This window comes from Streptopelia decaocto (assembly GCF_964273445.1).
Source record: "Streptopelia decaocto genome assembly, chromosome: 1".
NCBI classification, from domain to species: domain Eukaryota; kingdom Metazoa; phylum Chordata; class Aves; order Columbiformes; family Columbidae; genus Streptopelia; species Streptopelia decaocto.
This window is the reverse complement of record NC_138663.1, coordinates 157,124,429-157,147,768: the sequence shown is the minus strand read 5'-3', so window position 1 is coordinate 157,147,768 and position 23,340 is coordinate 157,124,429. Positions and strand designations below refer to the sequence as shown.

Sequence of the window (23,340 nt, the reverse complement as noted above, 5' to 3'; positions counted from 1 at the left end):
CTTTATCTTTCCAGAGTTCAACCTTTGCCTATGGGGACGACAATGATGCTGCAGCAGTTCAGAGCTGCCGGCAAGGGAAGGAGTTGAAGGCTTCAACAGAAGACACTGGACAGCACAAGAGCCCTTCCTTGAAGAAGAGCCCAAAGGAAGGCGGAAAGGTGGACGGAGCAGTGGTGTCAACAGTGGAGGAAGAGGAGGAGGTGGCTAAGGACAGGATGCAGCAGAACAGACCTCAGTCACAGCAACCAAGCACAGGTCCAGCTTCCAGGGCTGCTCATGGCAGCAGCACCTCCATTCCTTTCATTGACTGCAGTGATGTAGATAGCGAGTATGATCTCCTCAGAGGACAAATAACCCAGTCATATTCCCAAACAAATGACAATTATGAGGGTGATTTGACCAGTGGTGCCTATATTCACTATAGAGATGAAAATCGCAATAGAACTAGGTACAGGGATTCCTCAGCCTCTATAAAGTCTTCGCAGTATCTCTCTGAAGAGTACCTTGATGATAACCCAGCTAATCTCTCCTTCTACACTGGAGGAAGCCCCAGGATGCCAAGACACAGCTCACTGGTTGATGAAATGTTTAGAGGGCCAGGGAGCCGTAGTCCACTGGCCACTCCGTTGCCTCCCAGTAGCAAAGGGTCAAGCCCTAACATGAGTCTGAGTAGAACTGGCTCTCAGGGTTATGTCTCAGAAAATGGGCATGAGTGCAGGGTGAGGACTGAGGAGGAGGACAGCCATGCCAGTAGCTGCCACAGGTATGGCAGGTATTCTCCAGGTTCTCAACGGCCTCATGCACAGAAAATCCCAAATCTCTACAATAAATCAGTTACAGATCCGTTTATCCTGAGTCAGATATCCTCAACCCCTGAGCAGGAGTATAGATCAGAGAGGCATTGTAAAGGAGGCGAGGTGGCTAAGATGTCTTCTCCAGAAGGCAAAATAATGGCCAATGGTATGCCAGCTGGGACACAGTCAAAGCAGAGCCCACTCATGCAGTCACTGCGTGCCGGTGGCGTGATGGATCACGTGGCTGCAATGCAGATGATGGAGGGCTCCACCAGCAGTGGGACAGAATCTAGCGATTCTGACTCAGAAATCATTAACCCCTTCACTCACCCCCTGGTGTTTGGAAATCCCATTGTACTGAGCTCCTCTCCTATGCCTAGAAATAAGTACTCCTTTGGGAGCCTTCAGCTTGAGGAGGAGGTAGAGGAGGATGTGTCTGTTGGCCTCAGTGATGAAGATGGTGTGCAGGTCTTCAGCTGCTAGGGACTGGGGCATATGAGACCAGTGGATACTGTGGTTGCTCATAAGAGTGATTGCATCTTGTGAGGCTTGTGAAGAGGGGCTGGTAATAATTTCAGCTTATGAGCTATTTCAAATGTTATTATTGTACTGACCAGCCAGAGGGAAGGGATGCTAGAAATACAATAATAAGGGTAAGTCTCAGTGCAGCTTAACAGGAATGCATCTCCTCCAAAATGCAGGAGGAGAAGAAAATTATTACTGATTTAGGTACCTTTGTAAGACTTTATACACTCACCTGTTCTTTGTATGAAGTCGTATTTTAGGTATATATTGTAGCTTCTTTGACATTGAGTGATCATTTTGACAAAACAAACACAAATGAAATTAAGTAGGTACGTTGTTCTCTTTTGTATGTCTATTGCAATTTGCTTTCTCTCCTGTATAAGGAGAGCAACTTATGAGTGCCTCAGCAAAGTTAGGGGAAAAAATTAAACTTATAGCCAAATGCAGGCAGCTTGATATTCAAGACCAAGACTTGTTGAAATCTTGAAATATGCTGGAAAACCTCTTAATAGAGAGAATCTATTTGGTCTACTCATCTTCATAACTCATTTTATAATCTTAACTGATGAACTGAGGGTACAAATTAGGTATGTGTACAGGAACAATTACACTATTGGCTTTTTCTTCACTGGGTTCAACAGGCTGATTTGGTAATGGAGATTTTGAAACTCTAAACTCTTCCTTGGGCAAGAAAGAGAACAAGATGAAAAATGTAATTCAAGTCAAAAAGACCTTAGATTGAAACAGCCCTAATGAAGAGTGGCATGGGTATTATTTGCAAGGCAATCCTTTCTATCCTTTATCAGTGTGGTATAAAGATTAATTGCAAGAGATTTTTTTCCCCTTATTCTTTCAGTGGAATTATTCACAGAGACATCAAAGTTCTGTTGTGGGTGATTTATGGTGGGGGGTTTGGAGATGGTGGCTGTTTGATTTTATTTTTTGTTTTGATCATGAGAAATCTTTATCTGTACAGGGTCCAATTAGTCTGTCATAGGCTATTTTTTTTAAGAGTGCCACCTCATAAATTTTTCATCCTGTGACACAAGAGAATAATGGGACTAACTGTGGTCCAGGCTGATTGTCTTCTGTACTGTAAATAAAGTAGCAAGATTTTGATACATGTGCAGGACAGAGAGACTAATTCTTTGTAAACTTCCTTTTCACAGGCTGAAAGTATTGAGAATTAAGGCTCTATACTAATAAAATCTGATTCTAGTTTGTCCAAGTTAATTAAGAAAATCGAGATGAAAGGTCTCCTGTATGGAAAGTGTCCTGCGGTTATTAGAGCTGGGAGACAGTATATGCTTTTTAACACTGGCCTTAATTTTCACTTTTATATATTTTTCTTGTGAGGGAAGGGAAATAAATTTGAGAATTTTAAGTGATGAACAACAGCATTGGCTGAACTGCAGGTCACTTGCAGTGATCTGCATGATGCAGTACATGCATGCAGCAGTAATGAGTCCACCCACATAAGTAATAATAAACAAGTTACAGGACTTTGTAAATCTAGGCAATATAAAATTTTCAAGATGGTTTTTACAAAAATAAAAAAAAAAAAGTCTTTTTAATTTTTGTAATGCTTTGGTCTATGCACATTTTAACAGAGTTTAATCTGAGTGAAGGATATTTAAAAAGATATCTACAGTAGTTAGGCATGTCTTGTTATTTTGTATTTACTTTTTTGCAGTAAATATATCTTTGTGTAAATGTAAGTTTTAGCCTGCTCATCCGCTTTAGTGTGTTGTTTTTCTTAAAGATTAGGTACCTCATTTTTGAACAGGAAGGATTTAAAGCATCTCTTTAGACATTAAAGCATCTCTTTAGTGATATTTTAATGACAAGGAATGTTCTTGTTTGTTCCTGTAGTTTAAAGCATGAATCTAGAAACAGCAAGGTTGGTAATTAGGGAAAAGCTTGCTTGTATATTATGCTGAAAGAAGATGGTTTATGTTTTGGATTTAGAATAGCTGTAAAATAATTGCCTTGAACTTCTCAGTATTTAAGATGACATATAGGTAGTTGAAACCTGAGTTAGTGGATAGTGTTGAGTATGGGGAGTGGGTGCATGAGTCACCTTTTGAATTTTTTTGCTCCCTGTGCGGCAAATGTGCCTGTAGTTATATTATACAGTAAAGTAATAGCAATCTGAATAGACGAATTAATTGCTTTGTTAGCCAGTAAAATTAGAGTACAAGTAATGGATTTTTAACAAAAGGATTTGCAGTCATTTCTGCTACTTAAGAGAAATGGATAGATGTCATATTGTTTGGATTTTAAGTAAATATAAAATTCTGTAAGTGGTGTTTACTATTTTGAATCTTTTCAAATACTGTTTTCAGGCCTGATTTCTTCTCTCATATGCCTACAAAAATAATGGATTTATAGTTTTCCAAGAACAGACCTGCTGGTAGCTGGAATTAGCTTAGTTGCTAATAAAGTATCTCAACACCTTTTTTTTTCCCTTTTGAATATTATTCTCCAAAATGAAATAGGAGGATTTCTCTCTGTTTTCTATCATCCAGCATTTTTTTCAACTTTAAATATTTAAGTAGTTGTTGTTTTAACACAGGTGGAATTCTTCCCGTTTGTAGAAATAAAGTTTGTAGATTACATAGGAAATCATTTAAGATTAATCGTTTTTGCAGCATTCTTATGCCACTGAAGTTCAGTTTAATATCAGTAGACAAGCATTTAATTAAAAACAGTCTGTGGGCCAAATTCTTCTGCCAGACATGTGTGTTGTATCTGGGTGCTTGCCAAGAATGGTGAGAGAGCACTTTTAAATAGACGTTTTCACATAGGATCAGGTGCCTCGGAATTCATCTGGGAGTTTGTTTCTGTGGGACAAATACAAGAAGGCCTTGGAGGGAAAGAGCAGAAACCTTTGGGCAAGACTGCGAATGAGATGAGATGAGGGAATTCTTGTTGTTCTAGTTCACAAAGCACAGGGGGTAAGTGGAGTCTGTCAGTTCAATTTAGGCATTGCAAGTATCAATCTGCATACTCTGGTCAACATCAGTAGTCCAAGCATACCCATGTCTCAGGTGTGACAGGCATAGCTAAAGACCAAGTGAAATATTTGATTCTCCCACCGGTTCTGGTAGATTTTGGAGTGTGGCTGAGGGTACTTCAAATTCACCGTTCACAACTTTTTTATTTGCAAGAATTAAATTTTAAATCCTGTACTCTTGAAGTGCCCAGATATCCCTAGGCAGCTTCTACATATGAGGGAGCTGAATCCCAGCAAGATTGAGTAGCTATGTCTACCCTAAATGAGTAGTACCGAGCCAACCATCTTCTGTGCTTCCAGAGGACGTGGAGGAAGCCTCTTGTTGGGCTGTGCAGATGGCTTGTTACTCTGCTGAACCAACTCTGTCCACGTAGCTGGATAAGGATGGAGTCTAGTTGCAAAAGCAGTTTAGGAGTTTGTCCCAAAATAATGCACAGATGTGGTTAGCAACACATGGATAAAAGGCACTCTGACTCTTTATTTGCTGTTCCAAGTACTTGACCATGTTCAATCATTGCTACAGTGAATGAAGAAAAAATCCTATCAGACAATTTTAAGTTTTCTCCAGCTCACCAGCATCTCAAACATACTATGTCCTGCTGGGCTCTTCTGAAAGTTTGGGGTTTTTTTCATATTGGCATATCCTAGAATCTAATTTTCCTCAGTGACCTGGGATATAACATTTGGGAATAAATTTAGCTAGGTGAAGGAAAGATTGATAGTGGCAAATTGATGTAGAAGCCAGGACCTACATAGGATATTGCAGGTATGGAGTTTTAAATAATTTATATGTGGATGGCCTAGACTGCACTGGTTTTGATTTAAGTCCATATCCCCTAGCAAACATATTCCTTGTGCATGACAGAAAGAGGTGTTCTCTGAAGATGATTTGTACTCAATGCTGCTGTTATCTCAAGCCACCCATACCTCATAGGCCTAACTAGTCGGTACCATCCCATTAACCATTGTAGTGCACACTAAATACAAATTATCAAAGAAAAACTGAAAGAGAAAATTCTGTAGCTGAATTTTTCTTTTTACTGTAACTGGAAGTTTTTAGGTTTGCTGTATTTGCATGTACATTATGTGAGCTGTATGGACCTGAGATCAGTTGTAAATAGATAGATGAGCATAACAAGTTTCATGTTAATGATTTGAAAAATTAAATCAATCTACCAGTTTGCTTCGTGATTAAAGGGCATGCAAATTTAGACAGAATTTTCTTGACAGAACAGCATTGGCAATGCTGAACATAATCATTATAACCTAGCAAAGGGTGAAAAAACAATGGTTTGTGACTTAGTTCACTAAATGGGACATTCTTAGACCAAACTGCTTCAGGACCTGTATTTTCCCCCTTGAATATTTGTAGGGCTGGTTTCTGTTTGCACAGGTGTTTGTGGAGCAGCTTTTATTAGTTACAGCAGCTGTATTCATCCTGAAGCAGTAGCATTCATGCCAGAAGTTTCTCTCTGGCCTTTCTGTCTGTACATACAATTACTTGGTGGTGACCAGAGAAAGTCAAATGCAAAATGGGGCAGACAGATCTAAAACCTGCTCATAGCTCCTCCTTTTCTTGACTAAGAAGCAGAGATGTTTAAAATTCTGTTGTCTTCTGTCCCATGATAAACTCACACACATGCAGAATCTCCATAGTCAACTAGAAATTTCTTCGGGGGAATGGGCTCCAGGGTTGAAAGACAAAAGAAAAGAGAAGAATAGGAAATATCTTAAGCCCACTGAAAATGCCTGTCCTTATTTATTCACAGATCCCTTTGGCACAGTATGCTCTCCACTCTTTTCCAGAGAGTTTAAAGTCCCAGTAGTTTTTTAGGGTGTCCCGGGACCAAGAGTAGTTGTTGATCAGTTGAACTGATGAAACAGACCTGATTTTGGATGTTGAAAACCAATGATCCAGATCTCATCAGTATGATTTATAGGTGATTAGCATGAATTGTGGCTATTTCCGGAATAGTTCGTCAAAAGAATACAGGATGTCTGACCTATAAATTGTGTCAAATACCATCTTCGTTTAACTAGTCTCATTTTCATAAAGAAGCATTAGACTGCTGTCAGAGGTGAGTTTAGAATGAAATTTTAATTTTTGCCATTTAACTTCTACTGATGAAAAACAAATTAACAATCCATTTTTTCCTGGCTTCCATACGTGTGTGAAGGAGTTGGGTGTCACCCTTGTGCACAAGGACATAGACCACTGGAGATCCACCTCATTCAGCAGCGTGGTTGTTACCAGCTGGCAGGGGCAGTAAGTGTGAAAGACAGAGGTTCCGCATTCAGACGTGTATAAAGTGAAGGAAGCCAAAGCCCCATTTAGTCTTCCAATAATGCTTTTCTCTCTGAACAGTGTGGTTTCTTAAGGCAGCTTCTGTAGATTTTAGCACATCTCTTTTCTCTTCATTTAGGGGATCAATCCTCTTCTCCCTACCAAACAAGAGAGTCCCTAAATACAGGAGGGAAATTGAATCTTTTGGAACAATTTTTAATATTTTAATTTTTAATATATACACCTTTTCTTCTGCTGTCAGACACAAGTGGTAGGAGAAGAGTCCTTTTGTCAGAAACCCAGCTGTTTGTTGGTGACTCCTACTTGATGACGGTTTGGGGGTTTCTGATTGTAAGTGGCTGATGCACAGTGTTGACATCAGGAGATCCCAAAGATTAGACTGATGTGTAATTTTTCTCCAGTGTGGGTAGCAGCAGACTGTTTTTAGTCAAACTACATTAGGAAAAAATTTTGCCTGTGCCATCAGGTTCTGGAAAGGAAGGAAATTAAAATTAACTAAATCTTTCCTCTTCAATTTTAGTAATTTCTATAGTTGCTGAAATACTCCTAGACAGGGGCACAGATTTTATTTACTTACTTATAAGGGAAATTATTCTTTTGCAACATGTGGATTCTGATCAAAGGCATCTTCTGCATTCCTCCCTACAGTTAGGCTGTGTGGTGCCATTGATATTTCAAAATACAGAACTTCTTAAAAATCAAAGATATCATATGAATAAAAAGCCTAGTTTGGGTGACAAATAGCAGTTCTTCAGAGTATTTTTGTCTTCTAATTCTGTGGTCTATAAAAGGTATGTAGAATAAACTTGTCTTATGTTGTTTGTTATTAAAAGCAGTGAGCACTTTCTTTTAAATCTGCAAAGTCTGTGTGCCTGGCTGAGCTGTGATTAACAGGCATGTTTTTCCTCAAGTATGTATGTAAATAATGGTGGTGTTACTGCAGTAAAGGGGGTGAAGACCTTAGGATCATAAATTTGCATTGCATGGTGGTAAATGCTAAGTTTGCTCTAGAATGATTTGAGTTTTAAGGTGTAATCTTTGTTGATTTTTTTTGAAGTTTTGGGCCCTGACAACCATAAAAATCCACAGTTCCTCCTGATAAAAATTAACTCTAAAGCCAGTAATGATACAGCTGTCACTGATTGAACATGGAAGGCTGAAGGAAAATGTATGCTTTCTGATTCAAGAGCTTTCAAGCTTGTTAAAATTAGATTAGGTTCTTTCTTTAAAATGCTGCAAATCCTGTTTTGAGAAGAAGACAGGTTTTTGCCTTTGATGGTTTACAGCAAGATCAGAGGTAGGTCTCTCTGTGTAGTTCAGTGGATGTTAGAGCTCATGCCTGTTGCTTTTCCATGAGGCACTTAAAAATCTTTGATTAGCTGAATCCTTATTTTTCCCCTTTCCTGCTAAAAAACTCACCTGGACCCACTAACAAAAGTTCATAAGCTTGGCAGTGTTTCACCTATTCAGCCCTTTCCTGATTTCTGTGTGTGCACATGCATAAATTTTTTAAATAAATCTCAATAGTCCAAATTAATTTTTTAAACTGAAAATGCTGGGACTTCATTCTCATTTTTGTCATTTGTTTAATACTGTTTAAAGAGAAACATTTTTTTTTTTGTTTCATTGTATGCACTGTTTTGTCAGCATGTACCTCTCCGGGTGAAAAAGCCTTTTCAATGTTCTGTCTATCCTCAAAGCATGGTGTATCTTCTGTTCCTTGCATTGTTTGGAGCACTGTCTCAATGTCCTTTTACTGCAGAAATACCTATTTGTATCGGGAGTACCTAATTCCTCTTATTACAGTGATCCTGTCTCATAGAGCACTCCTTACCTCAGGACTGGGGAAAACCCCCCACCAGGTTGTGAATATCAAGTTGAACAACCACACCATGTTGAGGAGCAGAAGAGTGGAGGGCGAGTGGGAAGAAGGTCTTTGTCCCAGGGTGTTTGGGCTCCATTGAGCACGATCAAATTGCCCTTCATTTCCTAATGAAGGCTGCACCCAATGATGATCTGATTGAGGCCACCTGCCATAGCTCGTCAGCAGGATCACTGCAGTCTCGGGGAGATGTCATGTTTAAATGGACAGTATCTGTGCTATAAGCTTACATGGGGGCTGAACATTTCCAATTCTGTTGCAACACTGTGTCATGTTGGTTTAAAGACAGACAAACAAAAGCAAACCAACCCCTAACCCTGGGTATAAGAGGGAATCCTTCTATAGGTTGCTCTATTTCTGTCTGGAAAGATCAAGGCTAGACAAAGGGCTGATGCCCAGTGACCTTGTATTCTTCCCAGACTGTAATGGGCTTTGTTCTTAAGATGTAAATATACCCTGATGTAGGCCACCAGCAGTTACTGTCTGATTTTGCACTCACCAGTGTCTAATACTGCTGTATACCAACAAAGCATGGACTTTTACCAGCTGGGGAGGTTGCTGGCTACTAAACCAACACCAAGCTTGATGGGACTGTAAGCATGTCAAGCCATTTAACTGTGTATGCATGGAATTAATTTTTTTAATTATTATTATTTTTAGTTTTACCTGTACTGAAGGCTTTTACTCATTCTAACTGATATTTTGCTGTAAAACTGTCACTGGTTTAATTGTTCTGTCCATTTGCTGGCTGATGCTTTGTCCTAAATAGGAGGAAATTGGTTCATTGAAAAGGTGCACCTTTCTCCCAAATCCCTGCCACGGGCATGCATTTTGAAGCTATGAAGTCAAAGTGAACCTTTCTCCCTGTCATGTTTCTCTTCAAGCCAGGCAGGGTTATTGGTTATGTGTGACATCAGATCTCTTCCTGGGCTGTTTTCTCTTTCTGTTCCTCCTGAAATTCTTTGGTACTGCATTTAGGGATGTTTGTACATAAATTTCTGGCTGATGTATGACTGCTTTTCAAGATCTTTAATTCTAAAAGCCGTATCCAACACTCCAACTTGTTTTATTTAATTGGAAAGTACAGCTTGATGAACTGGTCCCCCTCACGCTTCCTTGGAAGTGAGTAGGATTTTGTTCATGTGTTGAGGGAGAACAGTGCAGAATCTTCAGCCCATAACTCTGTTAGTTCAGCAGTGTGGCTGTGCCTGGTTCACAGCTGGGGAGAGAAAGTGTGGACACCCTTATTGAGCTCTTCTCCAATCCAAGGTACTTCAGTCATCGGTGAAGTGCATACAAAAACTCCTGCCACTTCATCTGGTGCTATCTGTCTTTCTCTGACCAAAACTTTTAGGTAGAATTTAGAGGTATGCAACCACTGTGGCTATGGAAGATTAAGCTAGACCTGTGTGGCCAAAGCAGTGACAGCTCTGTCAGATATTTTCTCATTCAAGAGCCTTCCTAAGTGTATGCTCAGTAATGCAAAGGACAAAGGGACAGCAGCTTGGTTTTCATCTGTGAGGCTGGAGTTTAGAAAACACTCATCTACCCTTCAAGCAGAGTTACTGGGATCTGGACATCACCAGCTTCCCCTGACTGCACAGCAGGCCTAAGAGAGAGTAAGCCCTGCAATGTTCCAGGTATTGAGAAATGTGCTTTTCTGGCTCTCAACTGATTTTATTTTCTAATTATAAACCTTGAGAACAGTAGAACCCTTAACAGCTGAGTTAGAGTGAGCACTGTAGCTGTGCATGCAGTTTTTCAGCAAAACTTCAGTCACCTTCAGTAATGGTTGATGTTTCCTCTTAGTTTCCATAACTGACTCATTTTTACTTCTTGGTACTTCACAGAGGAGGCACATACCCAGGAGCATCTCACCACTGCTCTACTCTTCCTTCCAGTTAAAACACAGTGTGTAGGGATAGGAATTTTTTTTGATTTTGAAGCAGGTGCAGAACACTGAATGGCATGATTTCATTACTCAGGAGTTCCAGGAGAAAAGGAGTAGAGGGGGAGTATCTTCAGGATACATTGAGTCCCATTTATTTTCCTCACAAAAATGAGAGTCCTCCCTTATTAGGTTAAAATGTCTAACTAAGGATTTTAGATCATCTCATGCTGTCTCTGTAGTCAACAAAGAAAGAGGCAGCAGGCAGTTCAGCTCACCTGTGACTTGAATGAACGTCTGGGAGGGACTTCCTTCATTAACTGAGAAGTAGTGATTTGAACTTTTTTCCCCCTGGAACTGGGTGTCTTTCAAAGCTCAGCCAGCTCAGGTCTCCATAGGCACCAACCTCAGCACCAGTCCCTGTGGTTTAACATCTGTGTTTGATGGGAGCCTAAAGTCGGTGCTGCTGCTGGAATGGCACACAGCCAGCCCAGCCTAACCCTCCCTGGCTGGTCATCCCTAGCTTGTGACACTCCCTTGCATTTCCACTGCCACACTGCTCCAAGCAACTGTGACGTGTGTTTTGACAGAGATACAGCTATTAAGTATTTGATTTTAGCCACGGGCTTCATTTTACTTAGCATGTGGAACATATATGTTGATGGGGAGTGATTTGAGACACGTGTAAAGCTAGGGCAATAACCCATACATTCATGTCCTGTGGCTGTGTAAAATGCCATTTTCATTTCATAGGCTTTTTTTTCCTTTCAGTCAAGGCTTAGTTTTTCTGTCACCTTCCCTACTGCAGCACCTTTCCCCCATGTCTGGAGAGTTAACTAGCTCAGTGGAGCTAAGAACCACTCCAGGTATTCTGGCATTGATGGGCTATTCTGGCATACCATGGTACAGTGCATTCTTATTATTTGCCACTGTCATAAACCAGTGTTTGTTTCTGTCCTTAAACCCAAGCTCAGGAAAAAAAAAAAATGAAGCACATGTTTAATTCCGACTCAATTATAGCATGTGTTTAAGCAATCTTTAGATAAATATCGTATTGTACCTGTCTCTTTGTTTGTATATAGCTGGCTCCGTTATATTTGAAAGATGGCCTAAGTCTGAATCAAAGTAAAAATCACTTGAAGTATGAGCAAAGACAGTTCCATGTTACCAGCTGCAAGCCTTAAATTTAGGCCTCCCATGCAGTGATATCTGGCAACTGACACACTAATAATTGCCTGTCAATCAATGAATCCTTTAGGGTAAAATGTGAGGAATTTTGACTACCTTGTAAATAAGATTGGTCTTCTCCCTTCTGCTTCTGTTTATATTCTGCAGTATGTAGTTGATGAGTAGAGCCTGTATTAATATGCTCTTCTGTGGCAGGAGGTCAGATGGAACAGTGAGAAAAGACCTTTAGGTTAGTGCAGGTTATTTGTTGTTCACCTCCATCTTTGCAGCATTGCCATGACCCATCAGTGTGACACATGTCATGACTGATTGGTGATGGGAGAGAGAAGGTCACCCATTTTCGTTTCTTCATGACTTACTGACTTTCTCAAAGCAGAATGAGTTTGTTTGTTTCCCACCTTTACCAGAACAATATCCAATGTGTTGATCTTTATGGCTGTCTTGGTTGTAATTAGGCCCCAGAATGTGCTAACAGCATTTTGAGGTCTGTTTTATAATATAGCCACTTTCTTATACCTAGTTTTAACTTTCAGCTGTTCAACATATTGGTGGATGGGGTCTAACTGAGCTCTTGCTTTTAGGTGGTGGTGGTTGGATTTGGTCACTACTCATCTCCATATTGCCACCAAAAAGGAGAATGTAGAATTTCAACCTGCTGCAAAATAACTTGGAAAATGTCAGTGATGTATTGATGTGCAAGTCTTTAATCAGTGGGGTATATATGCTGTGAGCCACCAGGCACATTTTTGTGATACTTTCCATAATACTTTTCTCAAGTCGTGTCTTCCAAGCGTGGGTTAGGAAGTCTTTTTAATTCATTGTCCATTTGATATTTTATAGTTTGAAATATTTGAGCTGTACTGATAAAAATTCCAGTACTTCAGAAGTTAGATCTAGGATTATAAATAGGTAGGTAGATATGTCTATATATCTATATCTATCTATCACAGATAGGTGCTATTTAACTTCTAGACTATAATGCCTGTGAACTTCTCACAGAGGTGCAAATAATTTATTCACTGTCATATGACAGGCATAGTGCCAGAATTTGTTTCCACATTTGAGGCAATATCACTTTTCTTATTTCTTTTGTAATGTAGAGTTAAGTACTTTTAACCTTACAACCTTGCTATTAATCTGTTTCACTATTTCTCAATGATGAATTCCATTTCTTTTGAAAACACTGTATGCAGTTGTGTGCTAGTGTCAATAAAATTGACATTTGTGTAACAAGCTGTGGCATTTTCTCAAATTTCACTGAACATTGATTTAGTGTGAAACTGTTGCTAAATCCTTTCTTGCTAGCTGTAATAATACAGACCTTTATTTCAGACAAATACTGCTTTGACTTTGATTTATAATAGGCTACATAACTGTCATGATTACTTAAACTGATAACTGTATTGTTTTTTTTCCTTCTCTTTTCAAAGGAATGACATAAACATGAACTGGTTTGGAATTGGAAAACATTTGTGTTCTAGCACTAAATCTTGAGTTCTTCCAGAAAATAAATAGGTTTTACTACTTGGCCTAATTATATTTATTGATACCTCTGTTTACTGGAGTATCTCAACTGTGTTGTAGCAAAAGGAACACTTACCTATCATAATCTAGGGAGGACATAAACACGTAATAGCAAAATGTATTTGACCTTAATGATATACAGTGATGTGTATGTTTTACATTTAATTCTACACAGCCTATTAGCTGTGGTAATTGAGGGCTTGTCACGTTTTTTGTTGGATTTTAATGTATGATGCCAAAATGGTACAGACTGTAAATGTTCTTCCACATGACGGATCCATCTTCTAAAACAGGTTGAGATTTTCAGAGGTTTGAAGGAGGGGGTAACTGGGAGAACGCTGGGCATTTTTGGCAAGCTCTTTCCTATGTGCAGTCAGTAGTCTGGGCTGCCTCCCAGAAGACAAAATGCTAATTTCAGTAATATTTAATGTAGTATATATGAATCCATGGGAGTGTAATTAATTGTCTAATTAATATTTCTAATCCAAAATTAAATGGGACTTTATACCTGTGATAATCTAAAGTTGTCATGCTTTGTGCATTAAAAATATTGCTTTTCTTATGTAAATGTAATGCTAGCATTTCCATCCCAAACAATCAGAGGAGCATGGAAAGACCTACAAGGTATAATATGCATACTTGTGTTGTGTGTAGAAACTGGGGAACTAATAGTTTTCTCCCTTTGTGTTGGATCTGACTGGTGTTAGCAGCATTACTGCTGTAGAAAGTCATAGTTTCTTTTTCTCTAGACTTCCACTAGATAAATTTGTTCTAACTTGTGTCCTGTAGTTCCCTATGAAGTATTGATTTGAGTCTTTGAGTTTCTACTTTGCTAGAAAGAATGGCACTCCTAGGGTGACTCCCTTATTGTTGTATTTATTCTCTTTCATAGAGTGGGTTACAATGGTGAAAAAATTTGTATTAATTTGATGTTTAGCAGTAAACATTGCAGCTCAGTCATATATGCCTTGATCCCTTCCCTACAGAGACACTAATTTCAGCCAGTTTCATCAGCTATTCTTTTAGCTGATGCTCCAGTCTCTTGGTTAATGCAAGTAGATGGAGTTCCTCTGGCTTCAAATACATTTGGACTAGTTTGAGGACCCCAATGGCTGTGTCTTGTAGTGTAATTTCACATGCTGCAGCTTAAGCTTGTAACGCTTTTTGGTGCTTTCTAGAGAGACCCTGTCCTAACTGATTTTTCTTTTACCATTTTTTTAGCAGGTTCTCTGACTGGCAGCCCTCACCTTTCAGAGCTTTCCATCAATTCCCAGGGAGGACCATCAGTGGCAAACATGTCTTTATCTCCAAACTTGAGCCCTGATGCCAAACAGTCATCTCCCTTGATCAGCCCTTTGCTGAATGACCCATCGTGCATCAGGACTGATGATGAGGAAGAGGTCAAAAGAAAGGTAAGGCAGAGACAGTTGACCTGGGCTCTCTTTTCCACGTTGTGTTTACAATGAAGGTGGTAAAACACTGGCACAGGTTGCCCAGAGAGGTGGTAGATGCCCCGTCCCTGGAGACATTCAGGTCCAGGCTGGACGGGGCTCTGAGTGACCTGATCTAGTTGAAGATGCTCATTGCAGGGGGTTGGACTAGGTGACCTGTGAAGGTCCTTTACAACCCAAACTATTCTGTGATTCTATGTGTTGCAACTACTGTTTGTCAAAATTAATAATATTTAGACTCCCTGCAGCTTCCCCATCACAGACCCACATAGATAACTTGAGTTGGGTCACTTGGTATCTGCTTTCCTTGGTCACAGTGCATCCAAGAAGCATCCCTGTTCTCCCGAAGCCAAGCTCACAGTTTGGAGCAGCTCAGGCCAGAACCAGAGAACTGCTGTAGCTGCAGGCTCTGTGCCCTGGATTCATCCTCCTGAACAGAGGTGCAGGAGTTAGTGGCACCAGCTCCTCTTTGAGCAGCAGAGAGAAGACAGGTAGCTCTGTGTCCCTAAGGTTAATGTGGGATAAATCTGGGATAGACCTGTAGGTTGCAACCTTAAGAGCTTTTTTTGACAGTGTCGCCTATAAATCTAGCTTATCTTTAAGGACTGGAGTTAGGTATTTTGTTGTAACAGAACAGTGAACTCCAGTCCCTTATTGCAGGGAAAACTTCCAGGCAACAGAAGGAAAAGGAACAGCACTAAGCCTGTGCAGAAGTGTCCAGCCCAAGCTCTCCAGGCTGTCTCTGCTGGGAGCACCACTGAGAGTGTTTGGTTGTGGGCGTAGAAAATGCTCTCTTTGAGCCATAGCCTCCAGCATTCAGCTGGGAATGTTTGGCTCAGCCCTGCCATGACAGCAAAGCCATAAGGGAGCATCACATCCAAAACTGCTTTTTGAACACAGAAGTGATTCTGTCTGAGCCAGGGTGTTCAGGGTGTCTGCTGGCTCTTATCTCCTGTGCTGCAGGGTGAGGGGGGGTTGCTCCTGTCCTTCTGTTGCCTGCTTTTTCTCCTGAGCTTGGAGGAACTCAGATGGCTTTGCTGGAAAGTGGGAGCGTGTGTAAGGAAGATCTCTCTTCCCACTGTGCATAGTTAGCAAGATACATGAGAGAAATTTGAGAAGAAAAACCAAGAATCAGTTAATAGACTCACGATTCTCTGTCAGTCTGAGTTACAGCAGCAAGTGATGGCTGTAGCTTTTACCAGCTGATGATGGTTCCCCTGGGGTTGTCTACTGACTGGGAAACGCCCACACAGTCTCTCCTTGCATCCCTTTCTAGCGCATCCTCTGTATCCTTGATCTTCAGGAAGGAAATGTAGAAGCAAAAGATCTATGGATGTTTTGCTCTTCCCTTTTGCTTCCTGAGCAACACAGAGCAAGATCAGTTAGAATCCCTTGGCTCTTCAGAATTAAGAGGTCAAAACCACTTTTGGTTAACACAGGAAGATTTGTTGTGAGTTTTTTTTTCCCTGAAATTTGAAATCTATAGCCTATCCAAAAATCCTTCCCCTTTCCCATTGTTAGGTTGTCTGGCCACACTGGGAAAATCTTACAGATTTGATTTTATGTTGGTTTGTTGTTGTTGTTATTGTTGTCGGTTTTGTTGTTTTGTTTTGGGAGTTTTTTGTTGTTTTTGTTTTGTTTTTTTTGAGAGAGTATTTTTGCTGTGGATTCCTACCCTGATGATGAAACTTATAATAATCAGTAATTTGTCATTTTGTCATATGGTTATCTAGCCTGCAAGGGATTTCTTTGTGAACTTCAGAATATGTCCTGCTCTAGATACGTGGAATAAACTGAAAGGAATATCAGTGCCCCAAAGCTGTAAAAATCACCTTGACAGGAAAAAAAAGTCTCTCAAGAACCCACAGAAAGTGCTTGTTCTCTTGTGTTTGCAAGGATGGATTGCTTGCAAGGCTTAGGAATGTTCAGGCATGAGTCAGTAACCACAAGCAAGGGTCACTAGTTTGTAACTCTCTTGGTGATGGTTGTCTGCAGTTTTTTTCCTACAGAAAGCAGCTCCATAAAAGCAGATGAAAACCTAATGTGTTTGCAATTTACAGAAATTCCCAAGTGAGAAAGCTTACTTCATTGCGAAAGAAGTAGCAACCACAGAACGAACATACCTGAAGGACCTTGAAGTCATCACATCGGTATGTTTACTTGAGCATTACTCATAAACATGTGAAGCTCTAGACAGCAGTAGTGTTTTGTCTGCTCCATTTAACATCTTAACTCTTTCATGCTACTTTTATATTCTGCACTGTAGGTATGTTCTGCAGTGCACAGGAGTACAGCTCTAGGGAGGAAATAATACAAAAAGCAGAAAGTGCAGATTTGCACTGCGGTTAGTAACATGCAGTATGAAACTATATCAGGTTGAGGGACTTGGGACACAGTTCAGTTATTTTTTCTTGCTCTCATACTTTGTGGTTGTAATTACTAAAAATGCCTGTGGGTTCTCAGTGGCTTCTCTTAAAACTGAAGTAGCTCCCGAGGGGGACATATAAATGTTTTCTCCTGGATTGAATGCCCTCCTTTTAACATGAAATGTGGAGTACTTCTTTGAATTATTCTGATTTTTCAGAAAGTGAAATGGTCTGTTAAACGAGTCATTAATCTGTAGCATCTCAACAGAGTTGGATTGTTAATATCACCACGGCAAATATGTGCCTTTTTTTGCACGAGCACCAATGATCTTGTTTGATTTCCAAGAACAATGTGTGCAGGATTTGACCTTAAATGACAATTGTCTGTAAAAAGGCACTGGATCCAAAACCTCTTACAGTATTCTAGCAGTGCTGCCAGCTCCAGGCCTCCCATCTCTTCAGTCACCCAGTGTGTGAAACTTGGTGAGGTCCATTGCTACCTCCTGCATCAAGTGCTGTGGTAAGGAGGACATGCTGCTGGGAAGAGTCTGTTGTTACAAGCTGGGAATCAGGGAGAGACACCTTCTCCCCAGCTTCTCATCTGTTCCAGGAGCCCACATGGCAGACGCAGTTGTTCTGACACCAGCTTAGACAGGGCAAATGTTGGCTGGAGCAGAATGGTCCTTACAGGCAGCAAGAGGAAATGGCCTCAAATTGCACCAGGGGAGGTTCAGATTGGATATTAGGAAAAATTTATTCACATACAGGTTTGTCAGGCATTGGAACAGGCTGCCCAGGGAAGTGGTGGAGTCACCATTCCTGGAGGCGTTTAAAAGACGTGCAGATGAGGTTCTTAGGGACATGGCTTAGTACCAGAGTTAGGTTATGGTTGGACTCAATTATCTTGAGGGTCTCTTCCAACCAAAATGATTCTGTGATTCTAAGATGGCTATGGCTCCACCACCTTCTTATGCTGACTTTCTGGGGAGGCCAGGCCAACAAGGGAAGAGACCAGGTTCTGTGGGATGGTGGTTGTTGCTGCAGTCTCAACGGCAGATATGCTGTTTTCATCTTCTTTTTCACTCAGTGGCTGCCGAAACAGAAAGTTTTAGCTCTTCAGAGCTACCCTGGCCTTTATTCTTGTGTTAGGCAAATCTGAATTTGCTGTGTCACAATAGGCATACAGCTGGCTCTAAGCTATTCATCAGGCTCATGAGCCGTGCCCCACAGATGTCTGGCACAGGAAGCCACTGAGAGTGAACAGGTAGCCAGTGTCATTGGAAAAGGTAGAAGGATTGAGTGTCTCACATTAATTTTGGGACTTGGGAGGTGTGCAGTTCTTCAACCTTAGCTGTGCTCAGTGCAGAAATAAAGCTGGGCAGAGGGAGGCTTGAGAGGGGTCTCTTTTTATTCCAGATCTGGGTCAGCTCTAGCTGATGCACTGTCAATCAAGACTTCTGTAACAACCTTCTATGGTCCCAACCACCTTCTAGGCACTGCTGGAACATGACTGTAGATAGCTGGGACCCCTCAGGGCAGTAAGAAGGAAGTAGTGTCACCATGTCAAAGATAATAGTCTGTGCCACCGTGTCAAGCCCCCTAGTCCCATGGCTTTACGTCACCCATAGGTCTATTAGGGTGAAATAAAGAGAATATGGAGCAAAATGAAGCAGGAGCCTATTGCAGTCTTAACAGTGTTTGGCACTGACCCTTCTATTTTCTGCTACTATCGTCTTGTCGTGGAAGTGCAAAGTACCATCCCTCTACTTGTTCACATTGCAAAGCGCATGATGTTGTCTATCTGCACACAACAATATGGGCTTGAGAGTTTACTGTACCAGCTCCTGTCAAAGGGATTTCAGACAGAACTCAACAAAAGAAAATGCAGGGGTTTTTTGTTTTGGTTTGGTTTGGTTTGTTTTTTACTGGAATGTTTGCAAGTATTGCAATACTCTTTCTCTTGTACCTACAACGGTTGCAAATTCACTTTGTATTGACCCCCAACCAGTTCTGGCTTGAGAATAATTTTGAAGATTTGATCAGTGGTGGCAAAGGGGAAGTGAGTTTCTTTTTTAGCTAGGCAAGGCCTGCCTGCTGATAAAAGCACCAGTTCAGCATATAGGAGAGTCAGCGCTAGCCTGGGTTGTATTCCTAGTGCCAGCTAAATAAGGTCCTTGCCTGGGTTTGGTGTATTTGGGTTCATTGTACAACGACAGCGAATGATCATACCTGCTGCATTCCACTCCTGATGATTTTGCTTCTTTGTTCTTTGTAGTGGTTTCAGAGTGCAGTGAATAAAGAGGACTGCATGCCTGAAGCACTGAAAAATCTCATTTTCTCCAACTTCGAACCTTTGCACAAGTTTCACACTGGTTTTCTCAAGGAAATTGAGCAGAGACTTGCTCTGTGGTAAGATTGTTGTTTGTTATTGAGCTGTGTTATTTCATGCAGTTTAGCATTTTTGCATTCCCTTTTTTCTAACTCTTTGTGATCTACTGTAGTGATTCATTTGTGAAAGTCACAGATGTTGACTGTTAACAGACTGGGCATATTGAATCATGTTTACTCACCAAACTCTGTTGTTCGAATATCTCAAGTCAGGTACAGACATATGCAAATGAGATAATAATTCTGGATGAAGCTGTCTCTTGCCAAATGTCAGTGTTTCTATATGGCAGCTCTTCTGAAAAACACATTGCAAGCAAGGCTTATCAGTAATAAAGAGGGAACAGCAATGATCCAAGTCCTGTTTCTGTCGAACAGGTGTAGGCTGGGGGGCATTTCAGAGACCAGCTTCTCATGCCGCAGCACCGCAGCTTTGGCATTCTCAGGGTCTGCAGTGCACTCTACAAATTGAGAGACTGTTGTAAGAGGACACTGGGCTTAAAAATCATCCATCATTAGCATAATAGTGACATTTTTGTGAAATAACTCTGAAGTGAGTAATTCTTCCCTGGTAGGACTCTTAACTCCGTTTGTTTGACCACTGTTATCTGAGCAGAGGCAGCACACTGAAGCCCTCCCCTTGCTCCAATTAGACCTGTCTGGACTAGATTGTCATGCTCTGTGTAGGCATTTTTTGGTAATCTTGAGCGCTAGGAGCCCAGCTTTTCCTTTTTGGTTAGAAAAGTGACAATGGAGAGCAGAGCAGAGCAGGCAGGCCAGATGAGTGCTAATCAGTTGAATGCCTCTCTTAACTAATGAATCAAAACAAAAGCAAAACACTGTCTTAGAGTGTGTGAGCTTAGCTCTTGTGACTTGACGAGCGAGGTCATTGAATGAGAGCAGAACACATTGCAGACTAGTGCTATCCAAACCCAGCCTGCTCAGTTCCAGAATTAGCGAATATTTTCTGGGGAGAGGGAAATGTCACGCTGCCTCTTAGAGCAGACGTCTTCACCCAGGACTCTGTGGCCTATGGTTCACATAAGGTTATTCCCAAGGCAATGTGCTGCACAGCAACTCTGCCTGTATCTCCGTTTTTCTTCATTGGGCTGCTACTGTTTTAATCCAGTCGGGATTTTTACTGGTGTTAATTGCTTTCCAGTAAGGAGAATTTATTGCAGGTGCTCCAAGAAGGTTCTTTTGAATGTTATAAAATAGTGATTGTTTTTTCAACCATGGTGTAGGATGGGGCTAATCCCCAACTAGTTAGGGTGAAGGGTGCATGGTGAGAAAAGGAAAATTTATGCATCTAATAAAGGGCCAAGTTCTGCTGTGATCTGGTGAGCTCGGTGGGTGCTAAATCCTAGGGCGCATGTTGAGATGGAGATTCCCCCCGTATCCTCCTGGTTACTGGTGACATTACAGGTAGATGCCAACCTCTTGTTCAGGTGGTGTTTTTCAAAACTTGGATGATGCTGCAATAACAGCCTGCTGTGGAAGGGTAGTATTGTACTAAGTAAGGGGAGTTATGTTAGAAGACAAAAAGAATTTTTAGGCTTTTAGACTTCCGAAGATCTTATTTTGTTTCTCCAATTTAGATTTTTTTTTTAGAGCTGAGTGAGCCTTTTGTTTTCCAGTTTTAGCTTGTGTTGGAGGCTACAGTTTTACAGAGTGGTATATTGTATTTAAACTGCAGCTACTACATGATATAAAGAACTGATCTGCTACAAAGTTACTTTGCAATCCCAATTTGTTCAAAAATATTCTGCTGAGATAACTGTGCCCCAGTAGGGCACCTCATTCTGAATTTGTCAGCTCAGCTATTGCATGTCCTTCCACTTAGTGTAAAGTCACTGTGAATTCTCTGTTGGATGCTCTGATTCATTTGACAGAAACGTAGTCATGTTCCTGCCCCTGGTCTGCATCTGGTTTGCAACCAACAGCATGGGTTTACATATCATAATACCACTGGTGTAGACAGTGTTTGTTTTTCAGGTTCTGGAAGATTTGAATACGTGCCTTAGGAAGGGAGGCAGATTTGCTGGCAGGTGTTGTTTTGGAGGTGTTGCTGTTTTTATAATAAAGCCACAGATGCCAAGATAAGCTGCAAGTAATAAACTCTATCCTATGGGGATTACTGTTTAATTAAACAGTGACTGTCAAAACCAAAAAGCCCCTCAGCATATAGAAGAAACTGGTGGCAATGAGTAGGGAATTTCTTCAGCAGCGTGGTCAGGATAACTTAGCTCAATGCTACTGCCAAATGCAAGGTCTTGCATGTGGGTGAGGGGATGAAGAGATTGAGAGCAGCCCTGCGGAGAAGGACTTGGGGGTACTGGTGGATGAAAGATTGTACCTGAGCTGGCAATGTGCACTTGCAGCCCAGAAGGCCAGTTGTATCCTGGGCTGCATCAAAAGCAGTGTGACCAGCAGGTCAAGGGAGATGATTCTGCCCTTCTGCTCCGCTCTGGTGAGACCCCACCTGGAGTCCTGTGTCCAGCTCTGGAGCCCTCAACACAGGAAAGACATGGACCTGTTGGAGAGGGGCCAGAGGAGGCCACAGAAATGACCAGAGGGCTGGAACAGCTCTGCTGTGAGGACAGGCTGAGAGAGTTGGGGTTTTTCAACCTGGAGAAGTCTTCAAGGAGACCTTATTGTGGCCTTTCAGCACTAAAAAAGAGGCCTGTGAGAAAGATGGGGACAGACTTTTTAGCAGGGCCTGTTGTGATAGGACAAGGAGTAATGGTTTTAAACTAAAGGAGGGGAGATTGAGGCTAGACATGAGGAAGAAATTTTTTCACAATGAGGGTGGTGAAACACTGGCCCAGGTTGCCCAGAGAGGTGGTAGATGTCCCATCCCTGGAGACATTCCAGGCCAGGCTGGACAGGGCTCTGAGCAACCTGATCTAGTTGAAGATGTCCCTGCTCATTGCAGGGGAGGTGGACCAGATGGGCTTTGAAGATCACTTCCAACCCAAACTATTCTGTTATTATATGATGATACTTCTGTCTTTGGCCCTGGGTGGTTGGAAGCCAGTGGGCTGTGCTCCCCGCCATGGAGCAGAGCACTGCTCAGCCCCTGCCCCAGCTGTGTGTCTCCTCATGGGCCGGACTGTGCCACTGATACTGCTGCAGGCAGGATTCAAGCCAACTCATTTGAATCTGACTCTTCTATCTCAGCTTTTTTACATTTCCAGGCAGGTGGAGGGGGGAGGAAGGTGGGATGCTTGTCCTGAGACATAAGCGTGCTCTGCATTCATCAGAGGGTGGTGTGTCCTACAGAAAAAAGGGGCCTTTGGGGCCTTTGAGTGGAAGGTTAGTGGACTTCATCAAGCTACTGGAAGCCCCTAGATACGCAGGTGTGTTCTGGGGGCTTGTCCAAGAGCAAGAGCCTCCTACAACCAGTCATCTGTGAGTAGGATGCTGGGTTTTATCAACTTAAAGAACAGTTCAGTCTGCTCACTCTGCCTAGACATCAGTGTGTTTGTCTAAGGTTTGTTTCAAACCTTCATGCTGCGTGTTGGAAGCTCTTATGGGAAGCTATCCCCTGGTCTCTTAAGAGTTGGATCGTGTTGAACCTGATGCTCTGCAAAAGAGCTGTGAGGAGAGCAAGGCCAGGAGAGGTTCGCGCATAACAATTGTTAAATGGCTCAGTGCTTTTAATTTGTTAAAACATCTATAGACTTTTAGTATTTGGCTCAAAGAAGCTCAGGTTGTGCACATTATTAAAATCATTTCTGGCTTGCTTGAAGGCTTCTGAGCTGTTTGAATCTGCCATCAGAGACAGGCTGTTTGTTACTGAACATCTTAAGGGCTGGTATCCTTTTGACCCAGTTATAGATTCTGGCAGGTCTTATTTGTTTCTTCACACAATTTACCCATTTTTCTCTTTAGTGCTGCATTTTCTAAGAGTGGCAGATCTCAGTGTCTAGTGCACAGTGAGAAAGTCTTTAACAAGACGTGAATTGATGCTGACACCAATAGCCAACTGCAGGATATAGGAAGCTGCTGCATTT

At 41.5% G+C, this 23,340-nt stretch overlaps 1 protein-coding gene across 8 annotated transcripts in view; it reads left to right on the top strand.

The window, feature by feature from the left end:
• Positions 1 to 23,340, top strand: part of FARP1 (FERM, ARH/RhoGEF and pleckstrin domain protein 1) — a 227,519-nt gene that overhangs the window by 177,773 nt on the left and 26,406 nt on the right. For 5 of the 8 annotated variants that reach the window (XM_082046993.1, XM_082046990.1, XM_082046995.1 and 2 more), the window contains exons 13-16: positions 15 to 255; positions 14,344 to 14,534; positions 16,634 to 16,723; positions 19,215 to 19,348. In XM_082046993.1, the coding sequence (XP_081903119.1) occupies positions 15 to 255; positions 14,344 to 14,534; positions 16,634 to 16,723; positions 19,215 to 19,348 (656 nt within the window). The remainder of the gene's footprint in view (positions 1 to 14; positions 256 to 14,343; positions 14,535 to 16,633; positions 16,724 to 19,214; positions 19,349 to 23,340) is intronic. The other 3 variants (XM_082046994.1, XM_082046992.1, XM_082046989.1) reach the window with 1 other exon arrangement.